Raw genomic sequence first — 21,468 nt, 5'->3', positions numbered from 1 at the left:
GTGTATGAAGAAAAGGGAACCCTCCTACACTGTGGGTGGGAATGTAAATTGGTGCAGCCACTAATGGAAGTTCCTTTAAAAGCTAAAAACAAAGTTACCATATGATCCTGCAATCCCACTCCTGGGCATGTACCTCCGGAGGAAACCGGAATTCAAAAAGATACATGCACCCCAATGTTCTCTGCAGCACTGTTTACAATAGCCAAGACATGGAAGCAACCTAAATTTCCATCGACAGATGAATGGATAAAGAAGATGTGGTATATATATAAACAATGAAATGCTACTCAACCATGAAAAAAAGAATGAAATAATGCCATTTGCAGCAACATGGATGGAACTAGAGATTATTATACTAAGCGAAGTAAGTCAGACAAAGACAAATATCATGTATCACTTATGTGAGGAATCTAAAAAATGATACAAATGAACTTATTTACAAAACAGAAATAGACTCACAGACATAGAAAACAAAGTTACCTTTACCAAAGGGGATAGGTGGGTGGGGAGATAAATTAGGAGTTTGGAATTAACATATACACACTGCTATATAGAAAATAGGTAAACAACAAGGACCTCCCGTATAGCACAGGGAACTGTACTCAATATTTTGTAATAACTTAGAAAAGAATCTGAAAAAGATTACATATGTGTATAAATATATGTACGTATGTATAACTGAATCACTGTGCTGTACAACTGAAACTAACACAACATTGTAAATCACCTATACTTCAGTTTTTAAAAAATACCACAATAACAGCTAAGGATAACTGCCTTAGATAAGCACCTTTGATTATCTGTCAATAGCGTCATCCACAGATAATTGAGAGCAGTCTGCAAAGCAGACTGGCATGAGTTATGTGAGTCAGGTGTTGGTGAACTGGAAGCACAAGTGCATCCCTATGGGCTCCCCGCCAGGCTCAGCACAACTGTTGGCCCCTGGCAATCTGATGCTTTAGGTAGAATCCCAGGTAAGTGGACAGAGAATCCTGAACTCTTGAGGAGCAAGAGGCCAAGTTGCTTCCAGGGGTGAGTATGCCTTCTAGAAGACACACGACAGATGTCCTTTTACCACCCGGCTGTCATTTTCCCCTTCCTCCACTGCCCAGAGCAGCAGCTTTCCACACGTCAAGCACCACAAATTTCAGAAGCAGCCAAGATTTCTGATAAGCTGACTTTGAAAGCAGAATCCAGTTCCAGAGTAGAAAGTGAGAGAGTAAAGAAGAAATTGCTGGGAGATAAATGGCTCTGATCCAAGAGGAGCCCCCTGTAATCACAAATCACATTTACTCTAAATCCATGATGTTAAATCCCCATTGGCATGCAGGCCTATGGAGTGTGTGTGCTGAACTGAACTGAATGGCACAATCAGACCAGATGGGGTGAGGAACAGAGCTGGGCCAATCCAACTGGAGCTGAATGGAAAAGCATTTTGAGGGATGACAGGAGCCTGCCTAATCAGGTCCATCTCCAACCCAATGCCTAGTGCTCCACACTCCCTATTCTCCAAAATGCTCCCTGCATGATCAGCTTTTACTGTCCTCATTTCCACTATCTGAGCCAGACTTTTTCTGGGGTGCTCTGTTGCTGAACCATATCACAGAATGACATATCGAGACCAAGGTGAAGAAGCTAGTTAGCAGGAATGATCCAGAAACACTGATCCAGAGAGTAGGAGACAGTCTGCAGATTAGGGAAAGGAGTGGGTGGGCCACAGGGCAGAGAAGCCAGATCACTGAGACACATCATTGAAAAGACTAGATCAGATGGGCGATCAGAGAGACAAGCTGAGGGGCAAGCAAAGCCCTCAGAAAAGAAGCACAGGACGGGCCTGTCTTGGCTCAAGTCACAATGACATTGCATGTAGGCTGGCAGCATTCTTCTTGTATCTGGTGAGGGCTAGCATTCTTCATGAGGCTGGGCACAGGTTTTCAAAGCCTTCAGATGATGCCACACAGCTTTCACCCTTTCTCTGGTCAGCAATTTACATTTCTATAATAACGTTACAATTCTGAAGAGAGCAGCTGACAGAGTTAGAAGAATATAGACTCTGAGGCTTGGCAGACCTGGGTTCAAACCCCAGTTCCACCCCTTGCTAGCTGTGGAACCCTGAGCAGTTTAATTAGCTTCAATGAACTTCCATGTGCGTTGGTGATAATATCACGTCACGGGGATATTGTGAGGAATAAATGAGATCACGCATGTAAAGTGTGTGTGATAAAATGTAGGTATTACTAATATTAACAATAATCCTCTCAGATTCCACATACCCCCAGGCATTGTTACAAACCCCCACCCCTTCTGCAACCCCCAAATCTTACCCCCAGATCTTCCTCAGGGAACAGTTGGAAATGGCTGTCTGAGAATGTGTGTGTGTGCATGTCTGTAGAGTCCGAAAAAGGCCTTTGCAAGCTGGTGCCTGAGTTGGAATAGGAAGGGGGAGTTTTGAGGAGGTTTTTTCTTTTGAAATTACATGAATACATCCTCACTATGAGAATATATAACAAGTAAGAAGTATTCAAAGTAAATCGTGATGGTCTCTCTTCACCCCGTCAATACCACTCCCCTCCTCACGGTTATTCATTCACTGTTAACAATCTCCTCTCTATACATTTAGCTGAGGTTTGGGGTTTTATTTTCATAAGTGGGTTCAGACTCTACACATTGATGTGCGACTTGATTTATCAACCAACAACATGTCTTGGAGGTCTCTCTGTGTCAGGACATATAAACCCATCCCATTCTTTTCACAGCACTGCATAATATTTCACAGTAATGGATGTACCAGTCTACTCATTCAGGAAAAGATATTAAAGTCCTGGGCAAGATGCAGCTAAACCATCGCCGGCAGATGGCGGGTCTAGGCACCATGAGAAATCAGGTGTGACTTGTCTTGAATATCTTCCTAGAGCTCCTCTCCCACGAGCCTGGCTCCAAAGCCAGGCTCTGTTGAAGCCTGGCATCTCCTGCACTCCCATTCCAGCTGAAACCTGTGGCCCTTGGTCCCATTCCCTCGGGGTGGATGAAGTGCCCTGTTGCATCCTTGGTGACAGCTCACTGTGACCAGCCGTTAATGCATTCGTTATAGGATAGTTTGACCAGAGAATAAGCCGTTTTGTTCTTCCCTCTCTCAACCCCAGCTTGTTTGCCTTGTCAATGCTCCACACTGGAGACTCAGGAGTCCTCGGTCTGCTCCAGGACCGTAAGGACCAGCAACCAACCTCCCAGGAAGGAACCATGTTCTCTGTGGCTATGACCTAGGACACACAGCTGAGACCAGGTGGTGGTGTGGGAAAGGGGGTAGAAAATACCAAGGGAAACACAGAGATGGGGGTAGCTAAGAATGAAGGGAGAGAGCTAAGGGAGACTCTTGGAGGCCCATCAAAAACAGATTGTGCAGGGAGTGAAAGACAATTCAGTGGGAATAATGATGTTTTGCACCACTGCAGAATCTCCTTCTAAGGCCCTCCTGACAGGTGGGCATTCATCTTTTACTTGCATACCTCCAATGACAGAGAGCTCACTGTTTTCCAAGGATGCCTAAATTAGTTTGAATCAGCACGTGGGTTCCCGAGACAGAAAACAGGAAAGTGTTAATGGCTAAAAGAAAACAAATAACTGTCTAGGGTATGAGCAAAGGAAGAGTAGACTGAGAAGAGCATCTGTTGGGGATGGAGGGAAAAGAGACCTGGGCAGCAGAGAATACTGGTGCGATAGGCAGAATAATGGTCCCCATACCACAAAGATGTTCACATCCTAATCCCCAGAACCTATGAGTATTTTACCTTACATGACAAAAGGCACTTTGCAGATGTGATTAAGGATCTTAATATGGGGAGGATATCATGGATATCCAGGTAGACTCAAAGTAATCACAGGGTCCTTTAAAAGAGGGAGACAGAAGGGTTCTTACCCTTCTCAGAGGAGATGTGATTATGGAAGCAGAGGTCTGAGTGATGTGCCATGAGCCAAGGAATGTGCTCAGCTTCTAAAAGCTGAAAAAGACAAGGAAATTATTCCCCGCTAGAGGCTCCCGAAGGAATGCAGCCCTACCAACACCTTGATTTGAGCCTGTGGGACCAGTTTGGGACTTCTGATCCTGAGAACTAAGATAATAAATTTGTGTGGTTTAAGCCGCTGTGTTTGTGGTAGTTTGTTACAGCAGCAAAATGAAACTAATACAACCAGGCACCTGACAGTAGGAGAGAGGAAAGGACAACTTTAACATGCCTACAGATCACCTGGAGATCTTGTTCAAATTCAGACTCTGCATCAGTAAGTCTTGGGCAGGGCCTGAGATTTGCATTTCTACCAAGCTGTCAGGTCATACCAATGTTCCTGATCTGATACACCCTTTGATTCACAAGAGGATAGAAGAAAATCAAGAAAAATACCTGTGTAACATTTTACTGTTCATAAAGCCTTTTTGCATCCATCATATCTCATTTTTACTATACCCACAACACTGAGAGGTAGGTATTACTGTCCCCATGTCACACATGAGGAAGCCAAAGCTAAATCGGAGAGGTGAAGTCATTTGTCCACACAAAAGCACAGAAATAGCATTAGGCTGGCCCCCAGGTGCCCTGACTCTAGAGCCTGTGCTTCTGCCATTTGACAGTGGTTCCCACCCCTGGCTGAATATTAGAATCACCTGCGGACCTTTTAAAACTCCAGATGCAGAGGTCAAATCCCAGACTAATGACATCAGAATCCCGTGGTGTGTGACCCAAACATCACTAGTTTTGGAATCAACAAGTGATTCCACTGCACAGCGAAGATTAAGAACCGTTTCACTAGAGCATTTCACTAGAGCAACATCAGCATCACCTGGGAACTTGTTAGAAATGCGGATTCCTGGGCCCACCCCAGAACTAACACACTCAAAACTCTGGAGGTGAGGCTCAAGAATCTGGGTGTTAACCAGCCCTCCAGGGGATTCTGATACACTCTTGAGTTTCAGCATGGGTTTGAAAAGGGCCACCTTGACTCCACGCATAGAGTCAAGGGCTGGGGAAACAAAAGCACATCTTAGATCCAGGTATAACATTAGGCCAGGTGCTAAGCGACTGAAACCAGCCTCCTAATGGATGTACCAAAGAATAAAAACAGTTCTCAGGTTGGCAACCAGAATACCAAGTCCCCACACCACAACCTTTCTGATCCTTTGTAAGAGAGACATCTGCCAAAGGCCCTCTCAGACTGTCAAAACATCCTGGAATATAATATTTGCTTCCAACTCTGCACCTTGCTCTTCACTCCCCCACTTAAAACACTAACCTTTCCCATTTGTGCTCTGACCTGAACTGAGTAAACAAGCTTCTAACCACTCTTCTCCCCACCCCTCTCTTCTTGGTATCCAAGATGAGAGTAGCAGGCAAAAGGTTAGTTCTAATGTACCTGAGCAAATGGATATACAATCTAAAATAGCAGTGAGCTACACAGCTGCCCTCCCTGGGCCCATCTCACCTGCCTCAGCAACACTGCCGCCCTTTGGCCTAACTCTATCCCTGGAAAATGGAAAATTCCACAACCAAACATTAGAGTAGATACTTTCCAGAATGGAGCTCACCTCCCCTTCTCCTGTCCCAGAGATACCTCAAGTCTACAGGATCAAGAAAAACAAGGCTAATATGATCCTGCAATCACACTCCTGGGCATATATCCAGAGAAAACTTTAATTCAAAAAGATACATGGACCCCAATGTTCACTGCAGCACTATTTACAATAGCCAGGACATGGAAGCAACCTAAGTGTCCATCAACAGATGAATGGATAAAGAAGATGTGGTACATACATACAATGGAATATTACTCAGCCATAAAAAAGAATGACATAATGCCATTTGCAGCAACATGGATGGACCTAGGGATTATCACACTAAGTGAAGTAAGTCAGAAAGAGAAAGACAAATACCATATGATATCACTTATATGTGGAATCTAAAATATGACACAAATGAACTTACCTACAAAACAGAAATAGACTCACAGACATAAAGAACAGACTTGTGGTTGCCAAGGGGGAGGGAAGGTGGGGAAGGGAGGGGTTGGGAGTTGGGGATTAGCAGGTGCAAACTATTATATATAGGTTGGATAAACAAGGTCCTACTGCACAGCATAGGGAAATATATTCAATACCCTGCAATATAAACCATAATGGAAAAGAATATGAAAAAGAACGTGTATATATGTATAACTGAATCAATTTGCTGTACTGTAGAAATTAACACAACTTTGTAAATCAACTATACTTCAATGAAATAAATTTTTTCTAAAAAAGAAAGGCAAGGCTACAGGATCGAGAAAGTAGAAGGCAGGGAATTTCCTGGCGGTCCAGTGGTTAGGACTCCACACTTCCACTGCAGGGGGCATGGGTTCAATCCCTGGTCAGGGATCCTGTATGCCTCACGGTGTGGCCTGGAAAAAAAACGAAAGAAACAAAGAAAAGTACAAGACTGGCAGCCACAACTCATGACCAGAGACAGGGTCCAACATAGTGCAGAAAAAGTGCTCAGTGAGTATACCCAATAGACAGCAGCTCTTGACAGGGAGTAGGCTCTATTCTAAACTGAATGACAGCTAGTAAAAATTCTGTTTTGCTTTTCCTGCCCTTCTGAATCCTCAACTAATCAAGTTCTGAGGGATGAGAAATAGGGGACCAGCACACCCTATTTGAAAGAATTAGAATCTGCGGTGTTAGGAAACAACAGGTATAGCTGATTCACTTTGTTATAAAGCAGAAACTAACACACCATTGTAAAGCAATTATACTCCAATAAAGATGTTAAAAAGAAAAAGAAACAGCCTAAGCGTGTGGTAACTCCCCTGAAAGTATGCTGGACCCTAAAATAGCTTGCCTGCCCCACTTCCCACTTCAATTGATTATGATCATCTTGCTTGATTAAAAGCAGTCATAATAGTAACTGAGAATTCGTTATTAAGCAAATGCTTAATTAAACTGAGGTTAGTTGTTAAGCTAACTTAACAAGGCTTAGAGGCTTAGGAACTTGAGGCTTAGGAAGAAAAGAAGTGGACATCTAAGATCAAGCTATGGAGAAAGAAAGAGTGTGATTAGAGTCAATTATATCTTCTGCCAGACGGAAGACCTGATGAATGACCGAGTCTCTCCAAACAAAGTCCTTGAAACATTGGTGAAGGGAGAGAGCCTGGCGAGACAACGGGCAGCAGGTACTTGGGAGTTGTCTAGTAACTTGCTGGTAGGAGGAGGGACTAGCTCAGGACCCAGGGAGGCATCTGCGCTGGGACTGCTGCCTTCAGAGAGTTGGAGAGGCAAGAGCCTGAGGACTGAAAACGAGACGGGGAGTGATTCTCAGTGACCAGCAGTATCCCAAAGAAAGGAAGCTGCCGGCCTGGACTGCCAGCGATGGCCAGCACTGCGTTGTAGCTCTGAACCCACTGCTCTGCCTCCCCGCGTGAGACTTTGAGCTGGAGAGCCAGCATGCCCTGGTAAGTGGAAATACTGCCACGTCAAGACATGGAGTCATCTTTCTCATTTGGAGTGATCCTTGCTATCCTGGCCTCCCTCATTATTGCTGTTAATGCCCTAGTGGCCATGGCTGTGCTGTCGTTGATCCACAAGAATGATGGTGTCGGTCTGTGCTTCACCTTGAATCTGGCTGTGGCCGACACCTCGCTTGGCCTGGCCATCTCTGGCCTAGTCACAGACCAGCTCTCCAGCCCGGCTCGGCCCACACAGAAGACCCTGTGCAGCCTTCGGATGGCATTTGTCACTTCTTCTGCAACTGCCTCTGTCCTCACGGTCATGCTGATTGCCTTTGACAGGTACCTTGCCATCAAGCAGCCCCTCCGCTATTTCCAGATCATGAATGGGCTCATGGCCGGGGCCTGCATTGCCGGGCTGTGGTTGGTGTCTTACCTCATTGGCTTCCTCCCACTCGGGGTCCGCGTATTCCAGCAGACCGCCTACAAGGGGCCCTGCAGCTTCTTCGCTGTGTTTCACCCGTGCTTCGTGCTCACCCTCTCCTGCGTTGGCTTCTTCCCAGCCCTGCTCCTCTTTGTCTTCTTCTACTGTGACATGCTCAAGATTGCTTCCACGCACAGCCAGCAGATCCGCAAGACAAAGCAGGCGGGAGCCCCGGCCGGGGCTCACCGGCCCCCACGGACCGTCAGTGACTTCAAGGCTGTCCGCACTGTGGCCGTTCTCATTGGCAGCTTCACTCTGTCCTGGACCCCGTTCCTTATCACTAGCATTGTGCAGGTGGCCTGCCAGGAGTGCCACCTCTACCCAGTGCTGGAACGGTACCTGTGGCTGCTTGGTATGGGCAACTCCCTGCTCAACCCACTCATCTATGCCTATTGGCAGAAGGAGATACGGCAACAGTTCTCCCAGATGGCCCTGGGAATGAAGAAGGGGCTCACCGCATTCCTCCTCCTTCTCTCGGCCAGGGACGGTGGCCCACAGGGGCCCGGGGAAAGTGCCCGTCACATCACCACCATCTCCCACTCAGAGCTTGATGGCTAAGATGGTAAGGGCAGACAAGTTTCAAAGTGCCCCTCTCTCCCTTCTCAGAGCCCCAGCTAGGAGATCAGATGGAGCTAGGGAAAAGAGAGCACTTGCTTCCAGCAACTGACCACCCCCTGTACCTCCTTACCTCAGACTGAGAGGTAACTAAGGCAGGGTGCTGACTTCCCTCTATAATCAGCTTCCCCATTTGCAAATCTCCATGCCTCCCTGGCCTTCTTTTGCAATGAGTCTGTTTCTCCTGTAGAGGTATACTTACTTAAAGCAAGAAGTATACTACTGGCAAGATGCTTAAACTCAAATCTTATTTTTGAATACACTAGAGCAGCGCTGTCTAACAGAAGTCTAATGCAAGCCACCTATGTAATTTTAAATGTTCTAGTAGTCATGTTAAAAAGGTAAAAAAAAAAGCAGGCGAAAATAATGTTTCATTTAACTCAATATATCTAAAACATTAATTCAACATGTAATCAATATAAAAGATTATTACCCTATTTTTTTCATGCTAAATCTTTGAAGTCTGGTGTGTATTTTACCCTTACAGAATATCTCAGTTCAAACTAGCCATGTGCCAAATGCTCAAGAGCTACATGTGGCCAGTGGCTATCATCTTAGACAGCACAGCACTAGAGAACTGAGGTTCTGTTCTTTTTAACTGTGTACTACAGTGATTGCTTTGGTGAAATGAGGAGTCCTGCCCTCCCTGATGTAAATCAGACATTTTATGTAGTGAGGTCGTATAAATGTAGGAACCTGAATTAGATACTAACGCTTGTCTTTTTCCACACTTCACGGTGTTCAAAACAGTGTTTCTGGGCTTCCCTGGTGGTGCAGTGGTTGCGCGTCCGCCTGCCGATGCAGGGGACACGGGCTCGTGCCCCGGTCCGGGAAGATCCCACGTGCCGCGGAGCGGCTGGGCCCGTGAGCCACGGCCGCTGAGCCTGCGCGTCCGGAGCCTGTGCTCCGCAACGGGAGAGGCCACAGCGGTGAGAGGCCCGCGTACCGCAAAAAAAAAAAAAAAAAAGTGTTTCTTTGGCGAATCACCTGTCTTGTAATTATTTCTACTGTTACCCCTCCAACCCACCACCTTCCTAACTCTGTGGTGCCCCTTCCCCTCAGTTGGCCTCTTAGGTCACTTGTAGCTACTTGCTGATGACGATGCCAAACCACAAATTCTGAGACATTGAAAGGAAAGAAAGGGAAAAAAGGGGTAGGTACCAAAAATGCACTGCCAAGCCCTCCACACTGGACCCACTTTGCTCCTCAGAGCTTGACCTTCTTCCATTTACTCCCAAATTTGCTTTTTCCTAAGAAACTCAGTTGCATAAGAGGATGTCTCCAAAATGGCCCAGGAGACCAGCCTTATCCTGCTTTCTTGTAGGTACAGAAAATGACTGTTGGCAACTGGGAATTATACTCAGGCTCCCCCTGGGCAACCCTGGCAGCAGAAACTACAAGAATAGAGTGGGGAAGAAACCCAGGAACCACGCTCAGCCTTCCTGAGCTTTCCTGTAACCCTTTCCACAACCTCCTGGTCTCCACAGTACATTCCTAGAGAGTTTGTCTCTTAAGGCCCTCAACTAGATTATCTCCCTAGAAAGCTGCTGAGTGGACAACAAAAAAGGGCAGAAGAAACCAAAACAGTATGAATTGATTTGTCTGGGATTTGGTACCAAATACAAACACAAATAGTAACTGGGTTTGGGTACAAAATTGAAAGCAGGCTCAAATCAATGCCCTGCTTATTGGTGGTTCAAAGCTTAACTTCCTGGCCTTGCTGCAAAGGACTGTTCTTCCCAAGGTAACACAAGCAAAGTGGAATGGAAGCTAGCTACAGGAGAAAGGCAGGAGCTGAGGGGAGGCCAGCTGATTGTTGTGTGATGAGGTTCAGGTCTAAAAAAACCCTGCTATTCCTGGGAGTCACTGTGCGCAGTGGGAAAATCACAGGCTTTGAAATCCAACAGACCAGTGTTCAAATTATGATTCAGTCATTTAAATTCTCAAAGCCACAGTTTCCTCATTTGTAAAATTGGGATGATAATGCCTACCTTATTTGGCTATAGTGACGAGTAACTCAGACAATGCATATGAAAATGCCTAGTACACCACAGCACATTGTTAGTGCTCAGAAAATGTTCTCTTCCTCTTCCTTAAAAAACCTAAAGAATAAAACATCCAGCTGACCAATTTAAGGGAATCCGTCACATCTGCAGACATTAGGAAAAATGAGTGATGAGAGGTGACTCAGGCTGGAAAAGACAAACATAAATCTAATACTTTAGCAGGATCAAGACAGAGCAGATATAAACAAGGCACTGTTATCATATTCTTGGGTTTAAGAGTAACCGCAATTAAGAACACTGTGTTTAATAAGCCGCCAAGAGCAGAGATACAGAATGCTATGCTAAAGAGTCTAATGGCTTTCTTTGATGCAGGCTCCTGTACAGATAAGGGAATGCACTGGAGTGGAGACATTTAGATTTCATTCACACATCCAATGTTGTCTCCTGATGGACTTGCAGAGAAGCCAGATCCTGTTCAGCAATTTGATCAAAATAGCCAAAAAGATATTAAGACCTTGTAGGACAGAATGTAGATCAATTGGTCCCATCTATAATTTCCATGAAAAGCTTATTGTGAATCCGTTAAAAACATTGTGACATGACTAAGTTTTATACTAATTCCTTGGGTAGCTAATGTTATGTACAGCACACCTCCGTTTCAGAGGACTACCCTCAAGAACAGTACACACAGCCCTCTGGACAGGGGCATTTTGAGTGGTTTCACAAATGTTAGAGGCAAGTTGCCCTGATCCACCAACACTCTCCTGCTTGTCCACATGACCAAAAAGCCCATCTCTGAGAGTTGGCCAGACAGAGTTAGCCTTGGATATCTTCTTCCTATATGATGAAGTGTTTACTGGTTCACATGGGAAATGAACTTGTGACTCACTTGCTCAGTCACTGGCCAAACTAAACAGAGACCAGTGAAAACAGCAGGCTCGAGAGATACTTCAAGAACACACAGAACAAGAGGAAACATGGTGTTGACAGCTGGGCAATGAGAACAGCAATGGACCCAAGGCCAGACCCAAGCCCTTGCTGCCATCAGCCACTCACTTATTTTGTGACTCCTTCAGTACGTTCCATGTCATCCTTCAAATGGCTGACTGGTCTGGAATCTTCTCCTTTTAATTAATAAATCTTCATTTGTTATTTCTTGCAATCATATAAACTCAATGATGGCACCTACAAGTGTCAGCTGGCATTCATTCATTCATCTGTCCATCCATCTACCTACCCCACAAGCATTTATTGAGGGCTAGGTGCTAAAACTACTCCAGCTTTCCTGGATTTCTTTTAGAGCTATATATTGATGTATACATGATGTTCATTTTTTTTTCTGATTATAAAAGCAATTTTTTTCATTTTAGAAATTTTTGAATATACAGAAAATCATAAAGGTACCCATAATTATACCACCCAGAGATGATCACTGTTATTTTCCTTCATCTGTTTTCTTCACTTAATATTATATTGTGGGGCTTCCCTGGTGGCACAGTGGTTGGGAGTCCGCCTGCCGATGCAGGGGACGCGGGTTCGTGCCCCGGTCCGGGAAGATCCCACATGCCGCGGAGCGGCTGGGCCCGTGAGCCATGGCCGCTGAGCCTGCGCGTCTGGAGCCTGTGCTCCGCAAAGGGAGAGCCCACAACGGTGAGAGGCCCGCGTACCGGAAAAAAAAAAAAAAAAAAAAATATATATATATATATATATATATATATTGTGCTATTTTCCTATGTCATTAAGCTTTCTTCAAAAACATGAGTTCTAAGGGTTGCATGTTTTCAACATGAGTATATAATATTTTAACCATTTTTCTATAGTTGTACATTTATGTTATTTCCAATTTCTCACTGTTATAATACCACTGTAAATACCCTTGTATATAAATCGTTGACATGTCTGTTTAATCCCCTAAGATAAAATTCTCCAAAGTAGTATTACTAGGTCAAGGAGCATTAAACACTTATAAGAATTTTGATTCATACTTTTGCTGGCCTTTCTTGAAGGGTAATGTTTCCCTAGGATATTTGCTATGAGAAGTCAAAAGTGAGCCATAAATGAACAGACCACAGTGATATGAATATCTCAAAGAAATAAAAGTGCATGGCTTCCTGAAAGCATAAACCATACCAAGGGGGCTGACCAGGATTTTTTTTAACAAAAGGAAACCTGTTGCTATGCCCTACTGCTAGAGTTAATCTGCAAATCCAGAATTCTGGACTAATGGGACACAGCAGTCTAACAACATCCCTCACAGGACAACTGCATCATTGACACAGCATCGTGTGATATACAGATACCAATTTCAGTGTGTTTTCACTCTTAAAATCTTCTGATAGTGGCTTTGTGCAATACCATAAAATGCTAAATAGGCACAAGAATATGAAAATATGATCACATGGAGCCAGGAGCCAGGTCTTGATGCAGCTGAAGCCTCGAAGCCATAGTCTCGCAGCCTTGCTGACCAGGAAGGATGTGCTCCACCTAATGGATCCACTGTGGCAGGGTGAAGTGTGGGAGAGCTTAACATGCTACTAGCCAGCCATATGTTCACTGGATTTACAAGCTGTTGGGACCATAAGCAGCCACTGAGCTCAAAGAGCCCTCTCACGAGGAGTCCTAGAAACAACTAATGCAGCTGCTAAGGGTCTCAGAGTCTGTTTTAATGCACAAAGCAGTTCCTGTTTCTTTCAAAATGCCTTCTACACAATGGGGCGTGCAGAATTCATTTGCTCCAAAGCTCCAGAGGGACTAAAATCAGACCAAGAACCTGGGGGCTGGGGGGTTCTCTATTTTTTTAGGTTTGTTTTCATTTGGTGTATGATACCCAATAGTTCCATGATTGAATTATATTTCCCATTTAATATAATAAATCCATATTGGTTCCAGTTCTATCTCAACTGAGTTGACATTACGGCACTAAAAAGATGATGAACATGCTGAGATGACAGTCATTGGCCCAGTAAAATGCCATGCTATCTTACAAAACTGTTCATTGTGCTTTTACCACTCATAATAGTTTTGCGGATTTGCCCACTGAGCCATTCGACAAATACTAAAGCACATCCTATGGAAGAGCAAACTGATGTCATCTCAGAGGTGGTTTAAAAAGTAAGAAAACTGAACCAAGAAATTTAAGCTGAATGGCTGTGAGGTTATTTCAAATGTGGAAAACGGGCTCATAATCCAAAATTCCAACTACCACTTTAAGATTACCAGGTCCCTTAGTAATCTTATGCAATGATGTGTTAAATTGTTTTTCTTATTTACTAAATAAACGGGAGAGCCAAGGATGCATGAAGAGTGTTTATAATGAGTTAGGCACAGCCCCAAATACAACTGAATTCTGATGCTGAGACACTGGATAGAGAAGAGATATCCTTTACTGAAACCTCAGGAATTAAGATTAATGCGAGTGGCCATTCTAACTGAGAAGATATGAAGATCAAAAATATTATCCCTTAAGGGATATGTTTTAGTGAATAGAAAAGAAGTATTTATAATCAGGTTCTTAGAAGTTTAATCATTCCTCCCATAAATTTATAAGCCTAACAACAGACTTCTTTGCATGGCAGGAAAGAGGGTGAGAAGTCTAGCCCCATGTCCAAATTACTCAATTTGAAATTAGTGCGATCTGGGACTTCCCTGGCAGTCCAGTGGTGAAGACTTCACCTTCCAATGCAGGGGGTGCGGGTCCCGCATGCCTCGGGGGCCAAAAAACAAAACATAAAACAGAAGCAATATTGTAACAAATTCAATAAAGACTTAAAAAAAAGAAATTAGTGACATCTGTATCAATAATTCTAAGTTCTTCAATAAATAGTATTACATACAACAAGAACAAACTCCTGTGTGTATGGTATGCTCACTTAGACTGGGGAAGAAGGGGGGCTAGTGAGGAAGGAGGTCAAGGAGAAGAAAGGCCAACAAAGGAAACATAAGGAAGCAGTAGAAAGTGGAGAATAAGAAGAAAATGATATATTTTCAGTCACAGGTGTCTAGGAAAGTAATTTAAATCTAGTCTTACAGTTAAGTGTCAAAGAGTGATCAACCACAACGACCACTGACCTTCTTTCTCCCAGGGTGCTGTAAAGACAGGGGAACTAATGAAATCAGTACTCTTTACCTGCCATAAACTTTAAGTGACCCTGGACAAGGCTGAGTCGGTACACCTCTAGCATGGTGATTATAAGCATGGGCTCGTGACCCAGATGGCCTGGGTTAGAATCCTGGCTCTGCCATTTCCTAGGAATGAAGTTTTTACCTTTCTGTGCCTCAGTTCCTCACCTGAAAAATAAGAACAGTACCTATCTCATAGGGTCGTTGAAAGGATGTAAACAGTTTTATAAACATAATACACTCAAAACAGTATCTGGCACATAAAAGCTTTATAAGCCACTTTGGAAGATAGTTTAGCAGTTTCTTACAAAACTAAACATACGCTTACCATACAATCCAGTAATTGCACGCCTTGGTATTTAACCAAATGAGCTAAAAACTTGCGTCCACATAAACGCCTGCACATGAATATTTATAACAGCTTTATTCATAATTGCCAAAACTTGGAAGCAACCAAGACGTCCTTCCGTAGGTGAATGGATAAATATACTGTGGTACATCCAGAAAGAAAAAAGAGAAAATGAGCTATAAAGCCATGAAAAGACATGGAGGAACCTTAAGCATATATTACTAAGTGATATATACTTATATATAGTATAGCCCATATAAGCCTAAGAAGGCTACATACTGTTTGATTCCAACTATATGACTATATGACACTCTGGAAAAAGCAAAACCATAGAGACAGTAAAATGATCAGTGGATTCTGGGGGGTTGGGGGAGAGGGAAGAATGACTACGCAGAGCACAGATGATTTTTAGGATAGTGAAACTATTCTGTATGATACTATAATGGTGGATACATGTCATTATACATTTGTCAAAACCCACAGGATGTATATATAACACTGAGAGTGAACCCTAATATAAATGATGGATGTGAACTGATAATGATGTGCCAATGTAGGTTCATTGACTGTAACAAATGAATCACCCTGGGTGAGGAATTTTGATCAAGGGGAAGCTGCATGTATGCAGGGGTAGGAGGTACACGGGAAATCTCTGTATCTTCCACACAATTTTGCTATGAATCTAAAACTTCTCTAGAAAAATTAAGTCTATTAAAATTTATTTTGAAAAGGTAGTACTTTAGATTGACAATTAAGAAGACACTGTGGGGTGGTAGAATGAGACAGAGAAGGAATCTGATAACTACGTGCTAGCCTCAAATCTGCCATAATCAGGCTATGTGACTTAGGACAAATTGTCTTAGTTTTTCTGGACCCTATTTTGTCTACCTGTACAAAAAGGGGAGTAGAGCTCAGTGGGGCTTAACCTTGTTTGGGTTGCTCCCTTCCAGGCTACCCTCCACACAAGGATTATCTTGCTACAAAATAAAAGCTGGTTATATTATTACCTATTTTAAACTTCCTTTGCCTGGCCCCTCCCTCCAGGATAAAAGCCAAACTGTTTCTTAGGGTATATAGAGATCCTTCACAATTTGACCCTTTTGGCCACACTATTCTAATTTCCTTTCATTCTAGCCCATATTTCTTTTTTTAAAATTAACATTACTTTTCTGTTTTCAAATCACCTTATTTTTTTTAAATATTTATTTATTTATTTATTTAGGCAGCGCCAGATCTTTTTTTTTTAATTAATTAATCTATTTATTTATTTTTGGTTGTGTTGGGTCTTCATTGCTGCGCACGGGCTTTCTCTAGTTACGGCGAGTGGGGCTACTCTTGGTCAAGGTGTGCGGGCTTCTCATTGTGGTGGCTTCTCTTGTTGCAGAGCACGGGCTCTAGGCACGCGGGCTTCAGTAGTTGTGGCGCGTGGGCTTGGTAGTTGTGGCGCACGGGCTTAGTTGCTCCGCGGCTTATGGGATCTTCCTGGAACAGGGCTCGAACCCGTGTCCCCTGAATTGGCAGGCGGATTCTTAACCACTGCGCCACCAGGGAAGCCCTGCACCGGGGCTTAGTTGCAGCATGTGGGCTCTTAGTTGCGGCATATGGACTTCTTAGTTGTGGCATGCATGCGGGATCTAGTTCCCCAACCAGGGATCGAACCCAGGCCCCCTGCATTGGGAGGGTGGAGCCTTAGCCACTGGACCACCAGGGAAGTCCCTAGCCCATATTTCTTTACAAGTGCTTCTCAAAGTGCAATCTAAGGATCACCCTCCGTCAAGTGCCTATGACAAAAGCAAATGCCTTTGCCCAAAATAAGGTTAGGATCTCAGGTGACAGGATTCAAGAATCTACATGTTCACAAGATCTCCAGGTGATTCTGCCTCACGTGGTATTTGAAAACCATAACCCTTTATTTCAGCCACGCTGAAATTTCCCCCCTTCCCCTGCCTGGAATGTCCTTCCCTGCCTTATCTACCTGGTAACATCTGCTTTTTAGCACAACTGTCACCTCCACTATGAAGTCTTTGGCCAATCCCCTAGGTAATTGGCTGTTCCCTCCTCTGTGCTTCTACAGCACTTAGTTCATCTCTCAGACAGTACTTAGTACCTACTGTACTGTACTTAGTACCTACTTACATGTCTGTTTCTCCTACTATAATGTGACCTTGAAATCAGAGACTATGTTTTAATTTATTTTACATCCCTAGCATCTAAGACATAATAGATAACAATAAATGTTTGTGGAACAAATGAATGAATGGATAAAGATGAAGAACTAAAGTATTCATCTCACAAATATTTGAGTGCCTACAATGTGGCAGGCACTATTCTGGTACAAGAAAGTAGCCAGAACTTTTTGCCTGTAAGACAATTAGAACCCTGGACACAGGGTTCTATTTTAAGCCTCTTTCAGCATTTTATCTGTGGAAACTTCCAAATGGGCCCCTTGTTTGTTTATTCACTCTTTAGGATAGAACCACTTGTCTGATGTTTACAAGTGGCACTATGACAATGAATGGCAATGGCAAAGCATGACGTACTTAGTCTATTCCCATAGATGTGCTTTGCGGGTCCAGACTCAACTTCATAGTCACCTTCTCTTTATTGCTTTCTGGAGAACAGAATATAAATTAAACATTTGGCAAATGAGAAAACAGTAAATGAAGACAAAGCCAAAGTTATTCTGCCAATAAATACTTTAATGAGAACCGAGGTCTGTAACATAAATAGCAGTAACTGCCCTGGCCTATACCTTCTGCTCTAGCCCAAGTCTGGGGCTAACAAACTACATTTAAGCCACATTTGAAGAGAAGGTCATTTTGAGTGTCATCTATCAGTATCCATCTTCACAGAAGATACCAATCTGGGGCCAGAGTCTCAATGTTAATACTTCCTCTAAGGGAAAAGTTCACATGGCAACACAAACACATGAGCAATTTTGAACCATCCTATCGTTCTTCCATCAGGAGGGCCTTGGGAGACCAATGGTTCAGTAAACACTTACAACTTTGTCAAAATACATTAGAACACAGAAAAAGGGAAAAGAAGAGTAGAAAGGTTGGCAGGGCTTGACTCACATACAATTCAGTCCTTAGATCTGAAGCCTCTTGAGCTGCTCGTATGTAATAAAAAACTGAAGAGTAAGTCATGGAAGATCACTGGGATGATACTGAAAGCCAAACCCGGTTCTAAAGTTGTGCATTGCATTCTCTTAAATTGAGGTACTTAGTCTGTGCTATTCTAAGTTGCATTTGCTTAAAAGTCTTTTTTTAAAACAATATCTGGCAAATCAAGCATGTGTTGAGTGCCCACCATGTGCCAACTTTGATTGTTGGCATTTAGCAATATAAACATATTAAAATTCTAACATATTTATATTCTTCAGGGGCAAACAGCCCCCCACACACACACACAAATATCCAAGAACATCAACGACATATAATTCAGTGCTAGAGTAACTGTTACAGACATTAGGCGATCAGAGGAATCCCAAGGAGGGAGGGAGATACTATCTCCCTTAACCTATAGACTCCACAAGGGCAAGGATTACTTTTCAACCCTGAAGTGCTCACCACTGTACAAACACCACCACACACACTATCCAACCCATGGCTCTGCCCAGAGGAGGCACTCAAACACAGCTAAAGGAAGGAAGGTCATCCATGAGGAAAGAGCCCTGCTTCGCTCTGGATTCTTCTGCTCTATGAGTGTTTTCTGTCTTATTATTTCCCCAGCTATTTTAGTCATACACTTAGGGGTAGGAAATATGGACTACCTCAGCATGGACCTTCCTGTGGACATCTCCTAGCAGGGTTTCCCAAAACTTCCTAGCCCCTTCCAGATTTGGCTGTGTTTGTTGCTGTTGTTTGTTTTAAAGAGGAAAAGAAACTTTGGCATTTCTTTTCTAATCCCTTTAGTTTGTATTACACTCCAATTGAAAGCCATTTCTGCACTTAGTTCCACCTGCAGCGGTCACCATTAGAATGCTTGAATAGATTCTCACTTGCCTAAAGGCTTCAAATAATCAAATTTTCCTTCCTATAGCCTAGAATTACCTGGGAGCTTGAAGCATGTACTTTCATTCTCATGTTCCAAAAGGATACAATGATGTTCCAGGGTCCAAGTCGAAGCCAGTTTGGCCAAAATCCTTTATAGAGTGCAAAAAAGCCCTCATGTTTCCACATCTGAGGGAAAGATATAATAAAAAAATAAGAGTGAATTCTCCTTACACTTTACATCTGACAATTATTTTTATTTTAGTACTCATCTCCCATGCCCCTCCCCAACAACTTAGGATCCATGAATGGTCCTTTTTCTAAAGACATACATTTTGTGTTCTAAATCCACCCACCCACTCATTCAACAAATATTTACTAAGGACCTACAATATGCAAAGTACTCTTCTCCATGTTGGGATAATAGTAATAATAGTAAACAAGAGAGAAAGTGTCTGTGGTAGCCAGCCTCCAAGATGGCCCCCAATGAAATCCAACTGCAGTTATTCACACCCTTGTATAGTCCCTCCCACAAAATATCAGGATTGGTCTGTGTCACCAATAGAGTATGGCAGTAGTGAACGTACGTCACCACCAATGCTATGCTATAAAAGACGTTTTGTATATAATGAGGTTTTGCCTTGTTCTGTCTTTGATCGTTTACTCTGGAGGAAGCCAGCTGCCATGTCATGAAGAGAAGCCCATGTGGTGAGAGACTAAGCCCTCCAGCCAACAGCCAGAGAGGAACAAAGCCTTCATGCTGACAACTACATGAGTGATCCTTGAAGTAGATGTCCCAGCCCCAGTCAAGCCTTCAGAGGATTACAACCCTAGCTGACATCTGGACTATTAGCTCATGAGAGAGCCTAAGCTGAAATCATTCAGCTATGCTGCTTCTGAATTCCTAACCCACAGAAACTGTGACATAATAAATGCATGTTGTATTAAGGCACTGAGTTTTGGAGTAATTTGTTACACAGTCACAGGTAACATACATTCCCTGCCCTCATGGAGTGCATACTCTAGTGGAGCTGACAAACGAATACATAAATTGATATATATTATATTCACAAATAATAAGTCCTAATAAGAAAACTAAAGCAGAGTAGGGGAAGACGAGTTGGGCAAGTCACTGTCCTTCTCTGAATCTGTTTCATCACTGTAAATTCTGTGTATATAATGCCATGGCTGACCTCATATGAATGACCAGAGGATTAGACGAGGAATAGTGTAAAATATTTTGAGTTTAAGTTTTCTGTTTTATACAGTGGAGGTCCTACATACGCCAACTGAATGGTTATTAGAATTAAATGACACAGAGATTGGTTCAAGATGGCGGAGGAGAAGGACATGCGCTCACTCCCTCTTGCAAAAGCACCGGAATCACAACTAACTGCTGAACAATCATAGACAGGAGACACTGGAACTCACTAAAAAAGATACCCCACATCCAAAGACAAAGGAGAAGCTGCAATGAGATGGTAGGAGGGGTGCAATCACAGTAAAATCAAATCCCATTACTGCTGGGTGGGTAACTCACAAACTGGAGAACACTTATATCACATAAGTCCACCCACTGGAGTGAAGGTTCTGAGCCCCACGTCAGTTCCCAACCTGGGGGTCCGGCAACGGGAGGAGGAATTCCTAGAGAATCAGACTTTGAAGCCTAGTGGGATTTGATTGCAGGACTTCAACAGGACTGGGGGAAACAGAGACTCCACTCTTGGAGGGCACACACAATGTAGTGTGTGCATCGGGACCCAGGGGAAGGAGCAGTGACCCCATAGGAGACTGAACCAGACTTACCTGCTAGTGTTGGGGGTTCTCCTGCAGAGGTGGGGGGTGGCTGTGTCTCACCATGAGGACAAGGACACTGGCAGCAGAACTTCTGGGAAGTATTCCTTGGCATGAGCCCTCCCAGAGTCCACCATTAGCCCAACTAAAGAGCCGGGTAGGCTCCAGTGCTGGGTCGCCTCAGGGCAAACAACCAACAGGGAGGGAACCCAGCCTCACTCATCAGCAGAAAAGAGGATTAAAGTTTTACTGAGCTCTGACCACCAGAGCAACAGTCAGCTCTACCCACCACCAGTCCCTCCCCATCAGGAAGCTTGCACAAGCCTGTTAGACAGCCTCATTCACCAGAGGGCAGACAGTAGAAGCAAGAAGAACTACAATTCTGCAGCCTGTGGAAGGAAAACCACATTCACTGAAAGATAGACAAAATAAAAAGGCAGAGGACTTTGTACCAGATGAAGGAATAAGATAAAACCCCAGAAAAACAACTAAAAAAGTGGAGATAGGCAACCTTCCAGAAAAGGAGTTCAGAATAATGATAGTGAAGATGATCCAGGACCTACGAAAAAGAATGGAGGCAAAGATCGAGAAGATGCATGAAATGTTTAACAAAGACCTAGAAGAATTAAAGAACAAACA

General features: G+C 43.5%; 2 protein-coding genes across 4 annotated transcripts in view; one reads left to right on the top strand and one right to left on the bottom strand.

Annotated features, from left to right (window-relative positions):
- Positions 1 to 7,500: 7,500 nt before the first annotated feature.
- Positions 7,501 to 8,567, top strand: GPR119 (G protein-coupled receptor 119). Its single transcript, XM_007118782.1, has one exon. The coding sequence runs from the start codon at positions 7,502 to 7,504 to the stop codon at positions 8,507 to 8,509; it is 1,008 nt and encodes a 335-aa protein (XP_007118844.1). The 5' UTR covers position 7,501; the 3' UTR covers positions 8,510 to 8,567.
- A 9,154-nt stretch (positions 8,568 to 17,721) lies between these two features.
- The window catches only part of SLC25A14 (solute carrier family 25 member 14), a 34,306-nt gene continuing 30,559 nt past the window's right edge, over positions 17,722 to 21,468 (bottom strand). For all 3 annotated transcript variants that reach the window (XM_028482859.1, XM_028482860.1, XM_007118780.3), the window contains 2 exons: positions 19,144 to 19,224; positions 17,722 to 18,173 (listed from right to left, as the gene is read on the bottom strand). In XM_028482859.1, coding sequence (XP_028338660.1) covers positions 18,132 to 18,173; positions 19,144 to 19,224 — 123 coding nt within the window. In that variant the 3' untranslated portion in view covers positions 17,722 to 18,131. The remainder of the gene's footprint in view (positions 18,174 to 19,143; positions 19,225 to 21,468) is intronic.

This window comes from Physeter macrocephalus, chromosome 21 (assembly GCF_002837175.3).
Source record: "Physeter macrocephalus isolate SW-GA chromosome 21, ASM283717v5, whole genome shotgun sequence".
In the NCBI taxonomy this organism is placed as follows: Eukaryota; Metazoa; Chordata; class Mammalia; order Artiodactyla; family Physeteridae; genus Physeter; species Physeter macrocephalus.
This window is presented reverse-complemented; position numbering and strand designations above follow the sequence as displayed.

Coding starts and splice junctions, on each gene's coding strand:
- GPR119 (XM_007118782.1), top strand. CDS start 7,502: ATGGAGTCATCTTTCTCATTTGGAGTGATCCTTGCTATCCTGGCCTCC.